The 20,778-nt window shown below is 42.2% G+C and overlaps 1 protein-coding gene across 6 annotated transcripts in view; it reads left to right on the top strand.

The window, feature by feature from the left end:
* Positions 1-2,496, top strand: part of LOC140425238 (DNA topoisomerase 2-beta-like) — a 254,600-nt gene extending 252,104 nt beyond the window's left edge. For all 6 annotated transcript variants that reach the window (XM_072509323.1, XM_072509327.1, XM_072509325.1 and 3 more), the window contains one exon: positions 1,997-2,496. In XM_072509323.1, coding sequence (XP_072365424.1) covers positions 1,997-2,173 — 177 coding nt within the window. In that variant the 3' untranslated portion in view covers positions 2,174-2,496. The remainder of the gene's footprint in view (positions 1-1,996) is intronic.
* The last annotated feature ends 18,282 nt before the right edge of the window (positions 2,497-20,778 follow it).

Here is a 20,778-nt window from a genome sequence, read left to right as displayed (position 1 = left end):
GCTGGTGACGCCGGAGTGATTGGCGCCGGTTTTCCCGCCGGCGTGGGGACTTAGTCCTCAGAAGGGAGGATCCCGGCCAAGGTTTTGCACAACATTAAACATGAATTTCAAAATAAAGTTGCAGTATGAAGAAAAGAAGCAACTGCTGAGCAAAAATAAAGGCAAAAATAAAGCAATGTCGAAGCAATAAATTGATAATTACAGATTAGTTAATAAAGATCCCATTAATGTTCCCATTATTTCTTCCTCTATACCCCGTGCTACCGTATGGTTACTATTAGGGGGCCCTGTGCACCACTCCCACAACTGACTTCTTGCCTTTTATCATTTCTTATTTCTACCCAAACTGTTTCTACATCATGGTTTCCTGAACTGAGGTTATCTCTCTCTAATGTGCTAAACCCATCATTAATGAACAAACCTGCCCCCTTTTCCTGGCTTCCTGTCCTTCCTAAATGTGACATATCCTTCAATATTCAGGTCCGATAGATGTAATCCTGCAGCCATATCTCTAACAGCTTTCAGAACATACGTATTCATTTCTATTTGCACTATCATCTCTTTTGACTATTTATCTCTTTTGTTTCAAATGTAAAGTGCTTTCAGATTCAGAGCCTTTAGATTTGTGCTTTTATTATTTTTGTAACCTCTAGCCTGATCTGCTGATTTAGTCTTAGATCTGTTTATCATTTCCCACATTAGTATCTTTCACTCCTACCTTGACTCTACTCTACTCTTAGATTTTCACATCTTCCGAAATTTGGTCCCTTCCACCCACTATTTAGATTAAAACCTTCTCTACTTGCCTAGATATGTAGGTCGCTGGTACGCTGGTCCCAGCACAGTCTTGGTGTGCATTGTCCCAACAGTACAGCCACAATTTCCCCCTATACTAGTGCCCGTGCCCCACAAACCGGAACCCACTTCTCCCACACCAGTCTTTGGATCACGTATTAATCTCTCTAATGATATCTACCCTATGCCTTTTTTACGTGGCTCAGATAATGATCCAACTGTTATTACTTTTTAAGTCCTGCTTTTTAATTCAGTGTCCTGCTCTCCTCATACTCTATGCAAAACATCGTTGGTACTTGCATGAACCATGACAACTGCATCCTTCCCCTCCCACTCCTTCATTATTTTGTGCTGTATTTGGCTCATGTTAACAACACACTTAATATATACTTTTCCAGTTAAAAAACTGCAGGTAGGACCAGAGTACTAATTTGTAAATGAAGGATTGAAGGCAAGGGAAGAATTGACTAAAATAGCCTTGTGGTGAAGTGAATTTTGTTGGTGACTTCTTTTTCTTCAGTAGGGTTGCCAGTATTTCTGATATGTATGTGGAAATTGAATTTCTGTAAAAAATGAGATATATATATCATATAATGTGTGCGTATATTATATATACATTATACATACATACACAGATAGTGGTCAGAATTCTTCGGCTGTTGGGATCCACTGTTTCCTCCGGCAATGCACCCCCGCCCACGGTTTCCAAATGATGAGCGGCGGGATTAGAGAATCAAGAAATACATGGCTGGGGAACTGGAGAATTCAGCCCAATGTCACATGGAAAGGGATGGAGCAGGAAAAGGACCAATATATTTATTACCAGATTAATGTTAAAATTTACATTTTTAAAAATTGTAAGTTTAGTCATTCTTTTATCAGTGGAGGACTAGTTACAGTAAAAATCTCCTTCCCCAAATTTTCCTTCCTTCCATAATAAAAATACATTTAGACTGCCCAGATTACAATCAGCATTTTTTTTAATGGCGACTATTTTTTCCATTAACTGACCGGTTTAGTAAAATAGATATATAGAATGCGAGTCCAAACATTTAATGCTTTCCCCCCCCGCCCCACCTCAGATTGGGATCATGTGTGCAATAACCTTTCTTTACCTTTAATACCTATCAAAAATATACCAAATATGAAAATAGTTCTGATTTGATTTTAAAAGTAACTATTTTTTATATAATAATCCTAGAAATCAAAAAAATCAATTTACGATGATGAAGATGGTGAAAATGATTTTGAGACAGCTGACGATGTTCGAAGCACACATCCTGATGCATCTCAATCCAGGTTGGGCCGAGCTAAGAAAGAGGTGAAATATTTTATAGAATCAGATGAAGATGACTATGACGATGCGATCTATGATTAACTGTTTTAAAAAAGTTGAGCAAAATAATGTATCTTGTGTCTTTTTTTTGTCTCTTCTATCTGATTCTTTTGTACATTTTGGCTCGTTTTTTGTGAAATTGTACCTGTTTTTATTGTGTGTAGATGTTCTTAACATTTTATCATGCATACATGCAATTTTATTCACTTTTTTACTTCTTATAAAATTCATGTCTGTTTTGAGTAGTCTTGTAGAAATGTAATAGAATGCTAAAAGCACACATTTTAACTGTTAAAGTGAAAAAGAATTGCAAATCTGAATGCGCTTTTTTTTAAATGATCTTGAAATAAACTTTTAGAAATGGACTTTTGTTCTGTGATCTCATTAATACGCAATAACTAATTGGGCATAAACAACAACATATATTTATACAGCACCATCACCATAATAAAAGGTGCCTAAGTGCCTCACAGAAATATTGTAAAACAAAATTAGGCACAGTCACATAAGACATTCTTTGGGCACATGGAAAGAAAGGGTACAAACTTAAGAAGATGTAGGAAGAGAATACTAAAGCTTGGGGCCTGACAGCTGAAGGCAAAGCCACCAATAATGGAACAGTTAAAATTGGGGATGCTCAGAATTAAGAGGAGGACAGATATCTGGGAGCACTGTGGGGTCTAAGACCTCTGATGAAGGAGCTACGCTCCGAAAGTTGGTGATTCCAAACAAACCTGTTGGACTTTAACCTGGTGTTGTAAGACTTCTTACTGTGCCCACCCCAGTCCAATGCCGGCATCTCCACATCAGAGACTGGAAGGAGCCAAGCCACGGAGGGAAGTGAAAACAAGGAAGCAAATTTTAAAATCAAAATGTTGCTTGCTGGGGATATAGGTCAGCAAGCTCCAAGGTGATAAGCGAACAAAACTTGATACAAGCAACAGGGTTTTGGATGACCTTGCAATTATAGAGGATTCAATGACTTGGAAAAACTTAAGCAAAAATTTCTAATCCAGGGCAAAATAGCAAGTGAACCCAGTGGCTTCCAAGAAACTCTCGGATTTTAACATTTAAAAACTGACGAATGTACAATAAATTAACACAGATTCAGGCTTGAATTCAAAAAATTTCTCTTGAAGTGCTTTTAATTGATGTGGTCATGTTCCTCTATTTACAGAAAATGGCAGTGTAACATATGAAGAATAATTTGAATACCTATGCTCGTTATCTCTACATCAAATCAAAACAAACCTATATTGTACAGCTTTACATTTAATCTATTCCATGTTTTTTATTTTAGAGATTTGCACAGAAAAAGAAGTTAAACACCTATGCGTTCTCTTACATTAGTCTACAAATTGTATACTATAGACACTGGTTTTACATTTTTCACTTTATTTTTCCAAATAATTTGAAAATAAAGATGGCGTTGTTGCCTGGCTCCTTTAAGGGATGACTTTCCATGCAACACATGACCCCCTCGGGGACTATCGCGTGGAAGCAGGCGAACTCCGACCAATGGGGAAAAACCCGGAGCACTGGGAGCAGGGACATAGGCAGTGTGGGTCAAGGAGTAAAGACCTGTTTTATAGAGCTTTGCACCTGTATGATAGAGTATTGTTTTATTCATATATTTATTCATATAGGTGCGAGTTGAATGCATGTAGCTAAGAGGTAAAAATATGAAAGTGGCTTGATTGTAGGAATCCAGTCATTGTCTCATATAATGAATTAACCATTGTATTCCAGTGTATTCAGGACTAAGAATGCATTGTTCTCTGTCTAATCAACTAATCAGTTCTAGCAAGTTCTCTGACAAGCTGTGTAACATGGAAAGTGTGAGAAACATATCCAGTAATTTTCCTAAGACTGCGCACGCAGACGCTCAGCTAGTTTTGATAGGCACCAGTCAATCTTAAGTAATGTCCAATGTTTGACTAACAAATCATCTTCTAAGTAACAGACATTCATTTGAACAAATCAAGGGGTGTGAGTTGAGAATTAGAAGCCAATGAAAGTAAATGAGGTGTTAAACTAGAGATCATAATTCCCTTAAAAATAGAACTTTGTGGTTGAGGTCTTTGTCCCTGAATTCTTGAATCATCTATCTGTTTGTTTGTGCTTAAAGTAATTTTTTTTTGTGCTTAATGCTTTTTGCCATGTGCTTGACTTTTTTATGGATTGTTTGAATATTTCGTTTCATTTCTAAGTTTTTATTCAGTTCTCATTCAAGTGTATTCAAGTGAGTAATTAACAATAATAAAGTCGTATTTTTGACACATCCCACCAACCGGACTACCGATTCTTATTGGAAGATAAACTAAGAGTCCCTTCACTGTATATAGTTGAACATCATTGTTGTTCCCAATAAACCTCTTCCTTATATAAGAAGACGCCTCAATGATACTTTGTGCCAGTACATTGGCGATGAGAGCAAAGCGACAACGATCGTAAGTCTCGAAATTCATGGGAGAAGAGATTGCTTTGACAATCTCCCAAGAAATCGAAAAGATGAGCTTGCCAGAAAAAGCGGTGACTGAGAAACAATGCCTATGATTGGGAAACTCAATACATTCGACCAGGGGCCCGAAGACTGGAGCCAATATATCGAGAGGCTCTGGTACTTTTTTTACTCAAATGAAATCACAGGGGAAGATAAGCAAAAGATCATTTTGTCAACCGTTTTTGGCCCGCAGACCTACAACCTCATTAGGAATTTAATGTTCCCAGAGACCCCAGACACAAAATCTTTTGACCAGCTGGTGATACTTGTGAAAGAGCACTTCAACCCGAGACCTTCCATTATAATGCGGCTGGTATAAATTTAAGTTGACCATTAGGGACCGGGGGGGAGACAATTACAACTTTTGCCAGATTTCACCAAATGGCTGAACGCTGCAAAATCGGCTCGGCATTAAGCGACATGCTGCGCGACTGTCTGGTATGTGGCATCAACAATATTAATGTACAATGAAATTTTTTAGCAGAAATGAAAATATCCCTGGATAAAGCGATAGAGATAGCTCAAGCCACTGAACATGCCGAGAAGGGTGATTTTGAGCTCCAGTATATTCAAGAAGGCAAGGTAAATCAGCTTTGGAGTGGAATGGCTGTTGAGCAAGCACCCCAAGCAACAGGCACAGAGGAGGCTAAACAGAGATCCCAGAAGCCAGGTCGTGGACAGAAGCAAGGAAGAAAAGTGGGATGTCAGCCCAGAAATATGGATAAGTGTTACTGATGCAGGGGAGACCACTCCCAAGAAATATGGCAGTACAGAAATTTTGTTTGCTTCAAGTGCAACAGAAAGAACCACATTCAAGTATATTGCCATGCCGGTCAGGGCGCACCCAGTTTTGTAATAAAACACCCCACGACTCCAATGCATAAAGAAGAGAAAAATCCCGAAGAGGAATCCGAGATTAACAGGTAAGATATGGTTAAAATAAGCAAGACTGCTCCCATTGAAATGCCACTTATGGTCAACGGGCGACCACTGAGCATGGCACGGGTGTTGACCATGGTGGTGGGTGAACAAACCCACTTTGAAGAGGAGTTCAACTCCTGAGTCGAAGCAGCACAACTGCTAAGTTGGCAACGTATACAGTGGAAGTCTTAATAATTTTAGGTACCACCACAACACCAATGTGGTATCAACAGTTGGCTCAATTACCCATGATCATTGTGGAAGAACAAGTGCCAAGCCTTATGAGGCGAGATTGGCTGTGTCCGATAAGGCAAAACTGGCTAGAAATTTTCAGGATGTCAGATGGCATTCTTCAAGAAGTCTTATGCAAGTACAAAGATGTGTTTCAAAACTAACTTTGCCGAATACGAGGGGTAAAGACCAAAATTTACATGAACCACAACCCCAAATCTACATCAAAATTCTTCAGAGCTAGTAGGCCATCCCCATCTGCTCTACACCAGAAAGCCAAGGTCAAGTTGACACGCTTGGAAGAACTAAGGATCATAAAACCGGTACAATTCTCTGAATAGGCGGTCCTTATCCTCCCTGTCTTAAAACCTAACCGCTCTATCAGATTCTGTAGTGATTACAAACTCACCATAAACCAAGTGGCCCAAGTCAACAAGTATCCGATCCCTCGGATAGAAGGCCTGTATGCAAAGTTGACCGGGAGACTCACATATAAAAAGCTTGACTTAAATCATGCTTATTTCCAACTTGAACTGGTTGAGGGCTCGAGGAGATTTACGACCATCAACACTCGCAAGGGACTTTTCTAATATACCAGGTTGCCTTTTGGTATATCGTCTGCTTGTGAAATATTTCAACGGATGATGGAAAATTTGGTGCAAGGAATCTCAAAAGCTGTGGTGTTCATAGACGATGTCTTGGTGAAGGAGACTTCACACGAGGAACAAATGGCCAACTTGTTCTTAAAAGGTTCAGAGATGCCGGTGAAAGCCACCAAATAGGTCCCTGAGCTGAAGAACGTTACAGAATTGAACTTGTTTCTGGGCATGGTAAATTACTAAGGCCGGTTCATCCCTAATTTGGCAACTAAGTTAATGCCGCTGCACCTCCTTATGAAGAAGTACTGAGCGTTGGAAAGACCCACCAAAAGAAGCTTTCCATCAAGTCAAAGAGGCCATACAGTTGTCCAGCTTGTTGGTCAATTTCAACCCAGGCAAACAGATCATTTTGATCTGCGACGCTGTACCTTATTGGATAGTGGCGGTCCTGTCCCACAAGATGGAGAACAGCACTGACAGGCCCATTATCTTTGAGTCCCTTGGGGCAACTCTGTGGCACAGTGGGTAGCACTGCTGCCTCACGGCACCATGGTCCCAGGTTCGAGGCCAGCTGGGTCACTGTCTGTGTGGAATTTGCACATTCTCCCCGCGTTTGTGTGGGTTTCACCCCCACAACCCAAAGATGTACAGGCTGTGTGGATTGGCCATACTAAATTGCCCCTTAATTGGAAAAAACGATTTGGGTACTCTAAATATATATATATTTTTAAAAATCCTTTGTGTCCCGAACACTCACCGATACAGAGCAAAAGTATGCCCAAATTGTAAAAGAAGGCCGAGCTGTGATATACGGTGTTAAAAATTCCATCAGTACATGCCCGGCTGCTAGTTCACCATTGTAACCGACCACAAGTCACTAAAAGGAGTACTTCGCAAGGATAAACTAATTCCACCCATTGCTTCAGCTAGGGTGCAAAGATTGGCAGCTTAAAGCTACAATTTTCAACATTGATTGCGGACGCAAATCTCCAATGCTGCTCGGTTGGCTCCCACTCCCCCAAAGTCTGGCAGTACCACCTGTGCCACAAGAGATTGGCATGCCGTAAAATTTTCTGGATACCCTACTGGTCTCCTCGACCCACATCAGGAACTGGACTAAACCTAACATGGTCCTCTTGAAGGTCAAAGGAATGGTCCGAAGTGGATGGCACCACAGATCAGCTCAGGTCCTACCAACTGAGGAATGATGAGCTCCATTGTATTTTGAGGTTCCCAGGTGATGGTACCACCCTCTGCAAAAGAGCCACTGCTGCAGGAGTTGCACAGTGCATACCCTGGCCAGACTAAGATGAAAACTTAGACTAGCGGGCAGCACGGTAGCCTTGTGGATAGCACAATTGCTTCACAGCTCCAGGGTCCCAGGTTCGATTCTGGCTTGGGTCACTGTCTGTGCGGAGTCTGCACATCCTCCCCGTGTGTGCGTGGGTTTCCTCCGGGTGCTCCGGTTTCCTCCCACAGTCCAAAGATGTGCAGGTTAGGTGGATTGGCCATGATAAATTGCCCTTAGTGTCCAAAATTGCCCTTAGTGTTGGGTGGGGTTACTGGGTTATGGGAATGGGGTGGCAGTGTTGACCTTGGGTAGGGTGCTCTTTCCAAGAGCCGGTGCAGACTCGATGGGCCGAATGGCCTCCTTCTGCACTGTAAATTCTATCTATGAAAACATTGACCAGGAGCTATACATGGTGGCCAGGTATATTGACAAAGGTATTGAGAATCTGCTCAGTCGGTGAGACATCTGTCAGTCACAGCAAATCTTGATGCCTGTGGTTCTTCTGCATCCATGGGAGTAGCCTGACCGTTATACATTGATTTTGCTGGTATCATCTGAGGAAGAATGTTCTTGATACTGGTAGACACCCATTCTCAAGTATCTGGACGTCCAGAAAATGGTGTTGACAGCCACAGTGGCCACCATCAAAACCCCAAAATGCATTTTCGCCATTCGTGGCCTTCCAGTGGTATTGGTTTCTGATAATGGCACAGTTTTTATGAGGGAGGAGTTCCAATGGTTCATGCAGACTAATGGCATCCATCACACAGCCTTGAATGGCCTGGCAGAAAGAGTGATGCTAACTTTGAAATCTGCAGTGACAAAACAACTAGAGAGACCGTTGCGCCTCAGATTGGCTAAGTTCCTGCTTTCATACAATACCATCCCTCATGTTACTACTGGGCTCACACAGCAGAGGTATTAATCGGCTGTCGCCGTCGGTACTCAAATTTGTTCCCCAATTTGGCGGGGAATGTGGAGACGAGGCAAGCTTCCCAAAAGAAGTAATACGACTCGGTGAAAGGCAAACAGATCGTTTAAAACTGGCAACCTAGTTTTTATAAGGAACTTTGCATCTGGTCCATCGTGGATACCTGGGAAAACTGTGGCAAGGTCTGTTGCTGTCCCATACCGGGTAGGCTTACAAGGGAGACAAGTGCAGAAGCATGTAGATCATATGAGGACCTGAGATGAGCACCATCAATGCCCCTTCAGTGGAGCCTTAAGCAAGGGAATCGGGAGGTTCGGAAGAGGTCGCCCCCCGCACTACTCCTGAGGGGACTGGAGAAGGGGGGGGGGGTGCCCTAATGCACCTGTCAAGACCTCAAAGCGACCTCCTGCTGTTGACTAAGACACTACCTCACTAGTGGAGGAACCAGCCAGGGAACTGAGGCTATCCACCAGGCCCCTCATAGACTGACTTTGTGAAGTGTTGTACTGTACTACCCCAATTGGTGTTTCTGCCTCACTGTACATAGCTAACTGTTAACAACCTGTGATGTATATATGTGTTGGGGATAGGGATGTGGTAGAAGGCCCCTTAAACTGAAAACCTTTCACGGGGCATGTGACCTGCTTCGGGCCCATTGTGTGGGAGCACGAAGACTCCAACCAATAGGGAAATAGTGCAGAGCCCTAGGAGTAGGGGCCTGGGCAGTGTGGACCTGGGAGTCAAGGAATAAAGAAAGACCTGTGTGCCTATATAGAGTTAAATCTCATCGTTGCTCCCAAGAAATCCTTTTGTTATATAATACCCCTCAGTGATACCCCACGCTATTACAGATGGCCCAGAGTTGGGGGCTCAAGTAGAAAATGTAGCAGAAATAATTCTAAAACAAATAAAGGGGAAGAGAGTAAAGTTATATTCAGAAATTGTGCTTTAGGACGTTTGGATTAAAGGGGAAACTAAAATATGTAATTAAATCAGGAGAGAGAGAAATAAGAAATGTGTGAGAAAACCATGAGGGCAGAAGGTCAGGTTGGAGTGTTTGAATCATTCTTTATGCAAACACAGGCAGTAAGGAACAAATAGATTGAATTTCAGGTGCAGAATTTCAATTTGGCGGATACAAAATGGAAGCCATTACCATGACATGGTTGCAAGGCAGTGAGAACGTATAATTGAATATGGCAAGTTAAAAAAATATTCAGGAAGAGGGTAGAAGGAAAGCAATAGCCTTTGTGATTAAGGGTGAAATCCCTTCAATGATAAGAGAGTATAATAATGAGTAGTAAGCAGGCAGTAGAGGCTTTATAGACAGAATTGAGAAAGAGCAGGATCTAAGATTGTATAGGCCCTTGGTAGAAGATGTGGAGTTGCAGGATGTAAAAATAGATATGTTAAAGGATAAACTGACAAGATTAGTGGGATGTATTCAAAATTAATTTAACAGAAGAAAAGCAGTTTATACTCAAAAGGGCAATGTTGTGCTAGCCAACAAAAAACAGCCATGGGTAACTGACGAGGCAAGGACAACATGAAACTAAAGTACTGTGCAAAAATGCAAATGAGGCACAGATCCTAATGAGTGGGAAAGATACAAATACCAGCAAACGGTGACAATACAGATAATTGTTACAAATGTGAAAATGACATTCCCCCCCAAGGATATGAAAAATCAACAAATGTTTGCAATCATCAGGAAAAAGAGGTTGGTCAGGAGCAATAAAAGCAAAATACTGCAGATGCAAGAGATTTGAAATAAAAACAGGTGTTGGAAAATCTCAGCAGGCCTGGCAGCATCCGTGGTGCGAGAAACAGCTGACATTTGAGTCTTCTGAACAAATGTCCTGAACAATGTGGATCCCTTGAAAATTAATAACTGATATTCTGTGTGAAAATAACAAAATGGTGAACATGTTGAATAATTACTTTGGATCAGTATTTAAGGTACAGGAAGTGGATCGCGTGTCAATCAGTGACTTACCAAAATTAATGTTGGGATAATAACAGTAATGAAGAAAACAATGGCACTAATGAGTGGTAAACACCTTGGGGCGGAATCTTACCGTTTTTTTTCAAAGTGTTGTCTCCGGTGAGAAAATCGGAGAGAATCCCACCAACGGTGGGAAAAGTCACAATGTTCAACCTGCGTTTGTGGCGGATTGCCTCCGATTCGCTCGCCCAGGGAAAACTTAGGCCACGATTTAACGGCCTCGTCGCTCCCGACTTGGTGTCGCAAGAGGACTCGCGAGATTCGCGACACTCAAGAAATCTCACGCGATTCAACCAAACTTCACGAGACGTCATGATCTGAATCATTAGGTTCCTTTAAATATGCGTTTGGGGGATTCTCCCGGCGCCCGAGACTAACGGCCTCCCCAGCGTGCTGTTTAGTGCTGGCAGTTCAGTCATTGATGGTGATCATAGAGATTATCATAGAATTTACAGTGCAGAAGGAGGCCATTCGGCCCATCGAGTCTGCACCGGCTCTTGGAAAGAGCACCTTACCCAAGGTCAACACCTCCACCCCATCCCCATAACCCAGTAACCCCACCCAACACTAAGGGCAATTTTGGACACTAAGGGCAATTTAGCATGGCCAATCCACCTAACCTGCACATCTTTGGCCTGTGGGAGGAAACCGGAGCACCCGGAGGAAACCCACGCACAAACGGGGAGGATGTGCAGACTCCGCACAGACAGTGACCCAAGCCGGAATCGAACCTGGGACCCTGGAGCTGTGAAGCAATTGTGCTATCCACAATGCTACCGTGCTGCCCACTAATGGTGGTTTGATAAAAGAAAAAATATTCATAAGCGGGTAGTCATTTGATATATGTACCTGTTCCCTTGTATAAATTTAACCTTTGGGGTAAGCAAAGTGACTTAGTAAATGGATTTGTTACTGTGGAAATGATCCCTCGATTCTCTATTGAAGGGATTACTGGATAATGATTTGGAATGTTTTTTTAAAAAAGTATTTTTATTAAGGTTTTGCAAAATTTTTCATAATAAAACAGTGGTAACAATAACAAAACAAACTAGAGTGAACATTAACATAGTGCAAAAAGAGTATATACAATAACATTTAAATAGACATTACCCCACGCGACTCAGTCTTCCCTCACCATCCCAATGAAGCGCTTCACCCCCCCCCCCCCCCCTACGGATTGCTGGTGCTGCTGACATTATAATTTTCCCCGAGAAAGTCGACGAACGGCTGCCACCTAATGATTTGGAATGTTGAGACTTTCATTGCTCAGTGTTTCGAGAGAACCAGTTGAGACGAGAGAAACTGAAATATTGCAAAAGAAGCATCCTAGCTTGTTCCTGGATTGTGTGACAACTGGGACTCTGGCTCATAAGGCTAGGCAGGATGAAGGGGAATCAATTGAGAAGCAAGATAATTTAGGTGTTCAATTAAATAGGACTTTTTTCAAGGAATATAATGAGGTTAAAGACCCTGAAAATAACAAGGCTGATTAAAATCTAGCAGTCACATTGGTTTGTGGAGATTGTCTCAGATGGTGTATTCTTTTTTTCAATAAATTTAGAGTACCCAATTCATTTTTCCAATTAAGAGGCAATTTAGCGTGTCCAATCCACCTACCCTGCGCATCTTTGGGTTGTGGGGGTGAAACCCACGCAAACACGGGGAGAATGTGCAAACTCCACACGGACAGTGACCCAGAGCCGGGATTGAACCTAGGACCTTGGCGCCGTGAGGCAGCAGTGCCAACCGCTGCACACCATGTTGCCCTTAGGTGGTGTATTCTGAGGAAGAATCAGAAAGGGTAGCTGAAGTTATTATCTAAAAAATTACATGTTGCGAAGAAGTAGAGACCTCCACAGAGACCAGCGGATGAGGAGCGGTCTGTAATCCATAAAATTTTGTCCCTCGGGTTACAAAAAAAGAAGAATTGCCCATGAAATTGCAATGAAAGGTCATTTAGAATAAGAAAGATTTGGGCTGAAGTAGCAAAGCGCTTTTATTGGCCTGGATTGCAAGAAATGTGGTTGAATTCTGCAAAAAATATCGCCCAGCTGCCGATTAAACCAGTTTAATTGATCCCTAATTCCTGCTTTCGATGAACTATTTAGTATAATTCCAGTGGATTGTGTGGAGCTCTCCCAAAAACCAAAATGGGGTACCTGTTGACCATCATGGATTTGTCTACCTGATTCCCAGACACAATACCAGTCAGAATGACAATGCAAGGGTTAATTTGGTTCTTTACTAGGTTTGGGTTATCCAGGGAGGTTCTGTCTGCTCAGGGATCAAATTTCATGCCATGAATATTTCAGGAGACAATGGGTTCGATTCAACCAAATGGGAACAAAGTCCCATCGTGAGCACGATTAGCCATGTGTTTACCAGTGCTCGCAGTGCCGAGAAACACAAAAGGGGCCTCACGGAGAAAGTGCGGCCAAGGCCGCATATAGCCCCGTTTTGTACACCAGTGAACTCTGCTCACCAGAACTCCCCAGTGTAGCGAGAGATCTGGATGCCATTTTTAAATGGCGCCCCGATGTCTAAGGCCTCCAAAGCAACCCCGATGCGGCCCCCGGCACATGATATATTTAAATGAGCCTAATGGCTCACTTAAATTTGCTAATCTGGTTCTCGCCCAGTGAGGTAATACAGAAGGAAAATGGTGATATGAATACACTTGAGGGTTCAAAACAATGGGTTGGAGAATGGAAGTTCAGTCATGAAATTAGCCACGATGCGAAAGTTAGAAAATGAAGAAAGAATATTACTCGATCTTCCAGAGAAGTCTCAAGTTGATGTTGCAAAGTGGCTAAGAGCATGTATAAATACACCACGGTGAACTTCATTAGCTAGGCATACTTGTGTGCAGTTTTGGTCTCCTTCATAAAGAAAAGATATAATTGCATTGTAAGAAGTGCAGAGAAGGTTCACTTGATTGATTCCTGGGATGAAGGTGTTATTTTATAACAAAAGGTTAAACATGCCTGTAACTATTGCAATTCAGAAGAAGATGAGGTGATCTTATTAAAACAAATAAGATCCTAAGCGTACTGGACAGGGTGGATGTAGAAAGGTAGTTTTCCCTTATAGGAGAGCATAGAACTAAGGCATAGCAAAAATATGGGGTCTCCCATTAAGATGGTGATGAGGAGAATTTGTTTATTTCAGAGGGTCGTTGGTCTGTGGAGTTCACTTTACCAGAGAATAGTGGAGTCTGATGGATAGATTTTTAATTGACAAGAGTGCCAAAGGGTATAGGAGGGATAAAGGAAACTAAAGGCCACAAGAAGATCAGCCAAGATCTTATCAAATGGCAGAGCAGACTCAAGGGGCCAAATGGCCTTCTGCTCTTAATTTGTATGTTCATGTCTTCCTATGTTTGTATGATGTTGATGTGGGAAATGCTACACCCATCAACAGAACCTTTACTGATTCAATTCTTGAAAATTGCCTCAAGTCAGAGAGGAAATTAATTTTATGCTGGACAATGAGATAATTGAACCAATCAAAAATAGCTGGAGTTCTCCAGTCGTATTGGTACCAAAACCTGATGGATCGCTAAGATTCTGTGTTGAATATAAGAAAGTCAATACCAAAATAAAAACTTATTCTTACCCAATCCCCCAACAAGGGCTGCATTGATAAAAGTTGAAAATTATGGGACGGTTTACTGGCCGCATCCCACCAGAATCAGGTCAGAAACGCAGCCTGTAGATCTCCTGGGATTCCCGACGGTCATTACACCTCGCGAGATCTAACCAGATTAATCTAATCAGATCTCACGAGATGTCAAGATGCGTGTCATAATATACACCAGTATATCATGGTGCAGACACACACTAATGGACACACAGAGGGACCAATCAACATACACAACACCGCAGCCAATCTCCAGTGAGAGCACACGCACTATAAAGACAGGGGGCATCAGAGTTCCCGCTCATTCGAGTAGCAGCCAGCGAGGAGGACAGACCTCACAGCCTGCAACACAGACATTCACCATGTGCTGAGTGCATCGACTGGTTAGGACAAGGCAAAGGTCTTTAGTTAAAGCTAGTATCGTATTGACCCACAGTCTAAGTATGTTTAAACAGTTAATAATTCATTAAAATAGTGTTGCACTATTTCAAGTGTTGGTGACCTGTATGTGATCCAGAACACCCAACACATCATGATACCAGGAGTGGTGGGATACTAGCACTTCTTAGACCTACCTGCAAGTGATCTGCCTTCTGCCAGCATTCCGTCATCCTGCAACATGGACAACATCAGCCCGCCGCTCTGCATCGCCGGCAACCTCAGGGCCAACTGGAAGATTTTCAAACAGCGCTTCCAGCTCTTCCTCAAAGCCACGGAGAGGGAGGGCGCCTCGGACACCAGAAAAATTGCTCTTCTCCTCTCCAAGGTGTTTTTGAAAACTCACTACTATTCTTAGAATTCCCCCTATACCAAAAAGGGCCGACATTCTAAATGGTGATCAGGGATTTTCACTCCCCGACTCCGATGCAGGCCTCAGTGGGTGCTATTCAGGTCAAACTATGTTTTCAAGTTATCCCCCGGTATAACCCATACCTTCGCCAAAGATTTCATCTACTTACCACTTAGTAGCATCGATCCTGGGTCCCGCATTGCTAAGTAAGTAAAGTAGACTTTGGAATAACCACTTTTTCAGGTTAAATTAAGTTATTTTATTATTATATTTTTTCTTTTAAAAGCTGCAAATACTTTCATTACAGAAAGGAAAAAGATCTTGCTTCTGGATCCTTCTGGTTGGTTGAAGGGACCTTCAGGCCCAACTTGACAATCAATCTTCTTTAAAGTCTGGTCTTCTTTAGATGTATTCGCTGGTTAGCTCGGTTGCTGTGTCCTATCTTTCCCATGTACCGAGCTATGAGAGCTGACTCTGCTGGCTGTTTCTGAGCTGACTCTGAGCTGGATCTGCCTACTCTTTAAATTCTAGTCTTCCTTAGATGTATTAGCTGTTTTAGCTCGGCTGCTTTGCCCTGTCTCTTTCCCATGGCCGAGCTGACTGTAATTTGACTCTAAACTGCTTCTCCTTCTCTGCTTCTCTCTCCCTCTGAGTTCTGGTTCTCGTTCTGGTAGTTCCTGCCCTGGTCTCTGGGTTTATATACTTTTCTAACAGTTATCTAGTTTTTATGACTTTATTGTAAAGTAACTTATTTCACTTTGATTGTAAAAAGTATCTTTGATCTAAACCTTCTAATCCAACTAAGTATTCATTTTGACATGGCTTCATCTCATAGATCTGATTACATTGTGTCCTTTGTGATGTTCAAAATGCTTTGACTTCAAGAGGTGTTACTTTTAATTCCTGTCATTCCTATAGTTTTATTTTCCAATTGTGTCCTCAGCTTATAATTTTGACTTTGATTTTGGCTTTGAATTATGTTTCTCGTCGACTGATAGTCTCCAGTTTTCTTTAATTTGCCTGGTTTAGAAAATTTTCACACCTAGACTTATCACCAAATTCAACTGAACCTCATCCTTTTTTCCAGCTGCTAACTAAGATAGTTACTTTCAATGAAGGTGTGAGCCATTGTTTTTGGCTTCATTCAAAATCCTGTTTGTCTTGTTTGCTAAGTCTGTACAATCCTGCTCTTTGCAGCTGCTGTTAACCCTTTGTGGGATCTTTCCCTGTATTCTCTCATGTTTCTCTCAGACCAGATATTGCCAGACTTCCATGTTTCAAATGACACATCTTCCCATATTTTCAATAACATCCCGTCTTGTCATTTGAAACATACCTATATCTTTTGGTCAATTATCCCCCCATCTAATTGTACTGACGAACATTTATCCCCGATCTTTCTCATTTGTATGTACATGTTTTGTGATTTTAAATTGTGCACCGAAATCAATTCGTAAATGTATCCATATCACAGACCAGTATCTTTTTTTGTTCTTTCCTCAAGTCCAATTACCGTGAACCATAGCTGCAGCCGCTCAAGAAGGTCACACAATAGCTATATCCGTGTTCCACTACTTCCAAAGCATTTTACTTCCTTGGGGTTGCAGCACCTTAGAAGTTTCCTTATGTCCCTTAGAAACAGCACACAACTCAGTCGATCAGTAACCAAAAAGGTCTTATGTCCATCACTGGCTGTTAAGTGTCCCATTTTTCTGTCATCCAAATTGCTTTTCGTTTCTCATCGGAATGGTAAATTATGATATCATGTACCACCCACTGATTCCCTTGCTTAATTAATTTAAAAGGTTCAATCGATCCTGCTTCTATCCCTGACTTCCCCACATTAATGTCTAACATTGTCCCGAACCATGTATGTCTGCCAGCCCCTGGTGTACATGAGAGAATATCTTTCTGACAAATTTCCTTCAAATCCCTTTCGTCTGTTATCATTTCCCTTACAACATGAAAGTGCATATTTTCCATTACAACATTTGCAATATAATATGCCCACAGTATTCGCAAAACCACATCTAAATGTCACTTTTTCTTTTTCCAAATAAATTCTCCCTATTGTTAAATACGCAGTTAAAAAAAAATTAAGTCTTATCTTATCACATTACTCATTACTTAACCAGAAAAATAGATTGTGTGTTACAACTTTACATTTTTGCAACCGTTATCACAATTCCAATACTAAAAATAAAGTACAATATTGACACATCCCTTCATGGCTTTGGGACCCATAGTCATTATATACTAAATATGGTGTGTAAACAACATCAATATTATTTGTGATGTTCTATGTAGTTAAATCAAGAAAACACACTAAACTACCACTATTCCCCCTCTATTAAACCTTCACACAGTTTAGAAATGCTGATCAAGTTCTCGAACGGCACACATATCTCCATTATCATACATAACAGTCCCTACCAATTTACATGACATTTCTTCCTTAATAATGTTTACAGCTCGTCAATGTAATATTGTTTGCTGCATTGGTAATAATTTTCCCACCGTGGCATCAAGCTACAAAAATTCTTAAACTTTTGTCATTTACCATATTGGGGTTCCTCGTCAGTCGCTGCTGTCTACCGAGACCCTTAATAACTCCACCACGTAGTACCTACCCCATGGAGACCACAGATCATCCATCAGCTGATGTCCAATTAGAGATGTCTGACCAGAGGTTTCACTGTTCAGTAATAATTTGATATTTTGATTTGTTTCTAACCCGTAAAGTTTTCCTCTGGGCTCTGTCATTTAATTCCCTCAAATATGTAGCCAATTGTATCATTAATTTTCCCCCCAATCCTGGCTAAAACATTCTTTTCTGGAGTGCAGTTCTCTTCCTTCTTGTCAACTGGTTTGTCTGTTATTTATTTTTTTCATCTGAAAAATCAAATGAACAGGTCAAGGGTGGAGAGGGCCCTATTCTTTAATTTGTACTTTCTATTTTCGTTTGGATTCTCCAGACGTGCCCTCTCCAGGACTTCTGGATTTCTTTTGCAACCATTTCTTTCCTTTATCTTTTTAAACTGGTTTATTTTCCTTATCCTTTATGTCCTTCATACAATTAAAGCCTGTTAAGCCTCCTTCTGTCATTGCACCCCTGAGTGAGATTCAAAGAATCTCAAACTCCTTCTCTTTTGCGCACTCAGTGATCCAACCATTGAAACCTTATCCTGATACATTTCTGATATTGCTACTGCATTTACTTTAATTACTTTATTTTGCTTATGGACGGATTTTTATGAGGGTAAGTTCCAAACCTGACATTTTAACTTCATCATCTGTCCAATCAATGCTGTTAACGGGTTTTAATTCACTGTCTTCCCACCAATTGGGTCATGTGTTTTAATTGTGATATAATTTATTTTGCTCCAGACACCATTCTTCTCCAATTCAACTATGTTTACCCAGATTCTGAACAATCTTGTCTTTACATTTTACAGCTTCACTGACTATTATCCCTGCAGTCTTAGTTGGTAGTTTCATCCAAATTTCCTCTGTGTTATCAATTGTTTTAATATCTTAATTTTGCCTGCATCTATTTTTATCAAATCTTTTCCTGCCATCATATTCTCATTTCCTTATACTGCTAGTAAGAGGTGTTACTTTTAATTCCTGTCATTTCTATAGTTTTATTTTCCAATTGTGTCCTCAGTTCATAATTTTGACTTTGATTTTGGCTTTGAATTATGTTTCTCGTAGACTGATAGTCTCCAGTTTTCTTTAATTTACCTGGTCTAGCAAATTTTCACACCTAGAATTATCGCCAAATTCAACTGAACCTCATCCTTTTTTCCAGCTGCCAAATAAGATAGTTACTTTCAATGAAGGTGTGAGCTATTATTTTTGGCTTCATTCAAAATCCTGTTTGTCTTGTTTGCTAAGTCTGCTTGACCAAGGATATCTGCATTTTACAATCCTGCTCTTTGCAGCTGCTGTTAATCCTTTGGGGAATCTTTCCCTGTATTCTCTCATTTTTCTCTCAGACCAGATATTGCCAGACTTCCATGTTTCAAATGACACACCTTTCCATATTTTCAATAACAACGGCCGGGGACCATGCCATCCACATTTTCAACTCTCTCACCTTTGCAGATGACGAAGATAAGACAAAGTTCAAGACGATCTTCCTCAAGTTTGACACTCACTGCAGCATAGAGGTGAATGAAAGTTTTGAACGCTACGTGTTCCAGCAGCGTTTGCACGGTAAGGATGAACCTTTCCAATCCTTTCTAACGCACCTCCGCATCCTTGCGCAATCTTGCAGCTACGGGCCCACCTCCGACTCCATGATACGCAACCAGATCGTTTTCGGTGTTCAGTCGGACCCCCTACGTCAGCAGCTCCTCAAAGTAAAGCAACTCACCCTAGCGACCGCCATCGAGACCTGTGTCTAACATGAAAACGCCATGAATCGGTATTCCCATATACAAGCTGCTCAAACGGCGCGGCAAGGTCCCTACGAGGCGGAACGGGTCCAAGTGATTGAGCACCTCAAGGGCCTCAGCCTGGATGAGGGCGGCCATTTCGCATGCTTTTCACGGACTCCCGCGCTTGTACACACCAAACGAGGGGACGGCGACATTGAGGAACGTAATGCGCAGGCACGCACGACCGCACCACGCATGCGTGGTGGCGCAGTGAACGTGCTGACGTCACGATGTGCGGCAACTGTGGCTCCGCCCATTTAAAGCAGCTATGCCCCGCAAAATCTCGACAATGCCTAAAATGTGGAAGACTTGGCTTGGCCACTATGCTGCCTGCTGCTCAGCCTGCCAATTCATATCGCTTCAGCCAGCCTCGCAGGAATGTTCGGGCAATTCAACCCACGGTCACCGAGTCCGATGCGGACCTCCCACACAGCAGTGACACCGAGGACCCGAAGGCACCTTTTCGAGTCGGTGTCGTAACAAAAAACAGGCTGTCCCCGAAGCAAAGACACCAGCCGCTGTCGGTATACAGCATTGATCCAGACGATGAGTGGTGTGCCACCCTGACGGTCAGCCGGTCCCAAATACGATTCCGCCTGGACACTGGTGCCTCCGCCAATCTCATGGCGTGGTCTGCTTTCCAAAGCCTTCGTGTCAAACCAGCCATCCTTCCATCGGCCTGCCAGCTATTGGACTACAATGGCAACATCATTCCTGCTACTGGCTCGTGCCAACTTGAAGTGACGCACAAGTCACGAAAAGCCATCCTTCCTTTCGAGATCGTGGGCTCCTCGATGGACTCTTTGCTTGGCGCACAGGCATGCAAGCTGTTGAACCTCGTTCAAAGAGTTCATTCCCTCTCTCCTGATGACACGCCTGCTTTCCAGGACGCTGACTTCAGGGCGCAACTCGACGCCATCATCGACCAGCACCGCGACGTCTTCGAAAGCATAGGCATGCTCCCATATACTTACAAGATCCTACTCAAACAGAACCCCACACCTGTGGTGCACGCACCTCGCAGGGTCCCAGCACCTCTCAAGGACCACCTCAAGCAGCAACTGCAGGACCTCCAAGACCAAGGGGTGATCTCCAAAGTTACGGAACCAACCGACTGGGTCAGTTCCATGGTGTGCGTAAAAAAGCCTTCCGGCGAACTCAGAATTTGCATTGATCCCAAGGATCTGAACAGCAATATCATGAGGAAGCATTATCCAATCCCCAAGCGTGAAGAGATCACATGCGAGATGGCTCGCGCCAAGCTCTGCACCAAACATGACACCTCGAAAGGATTC

This window comes from Scyliorhinus torazame, chromosome 6, assembly GCF_047496885.1.
Source record: "Scyliorhinus torazame isolate Kashiwa2021f chromosome 6, sScyTor2.1, whole genome shotgun sequence".
In the NCBI taxonomy this organism is placed as follows: domain Eukaryota; kingdom Metazoa; phylum Chordata; class Chondrichthyes; order Carcharhiniformes; family Scyliorhinidae; genus Scyliorhinus; species Scyliorhinus torazame.
The sequence above is the reverse complement of the archived record's forward strand: the minus strand, read 5'-3'. Positions and strand labels throughout refer to the sequence as shown.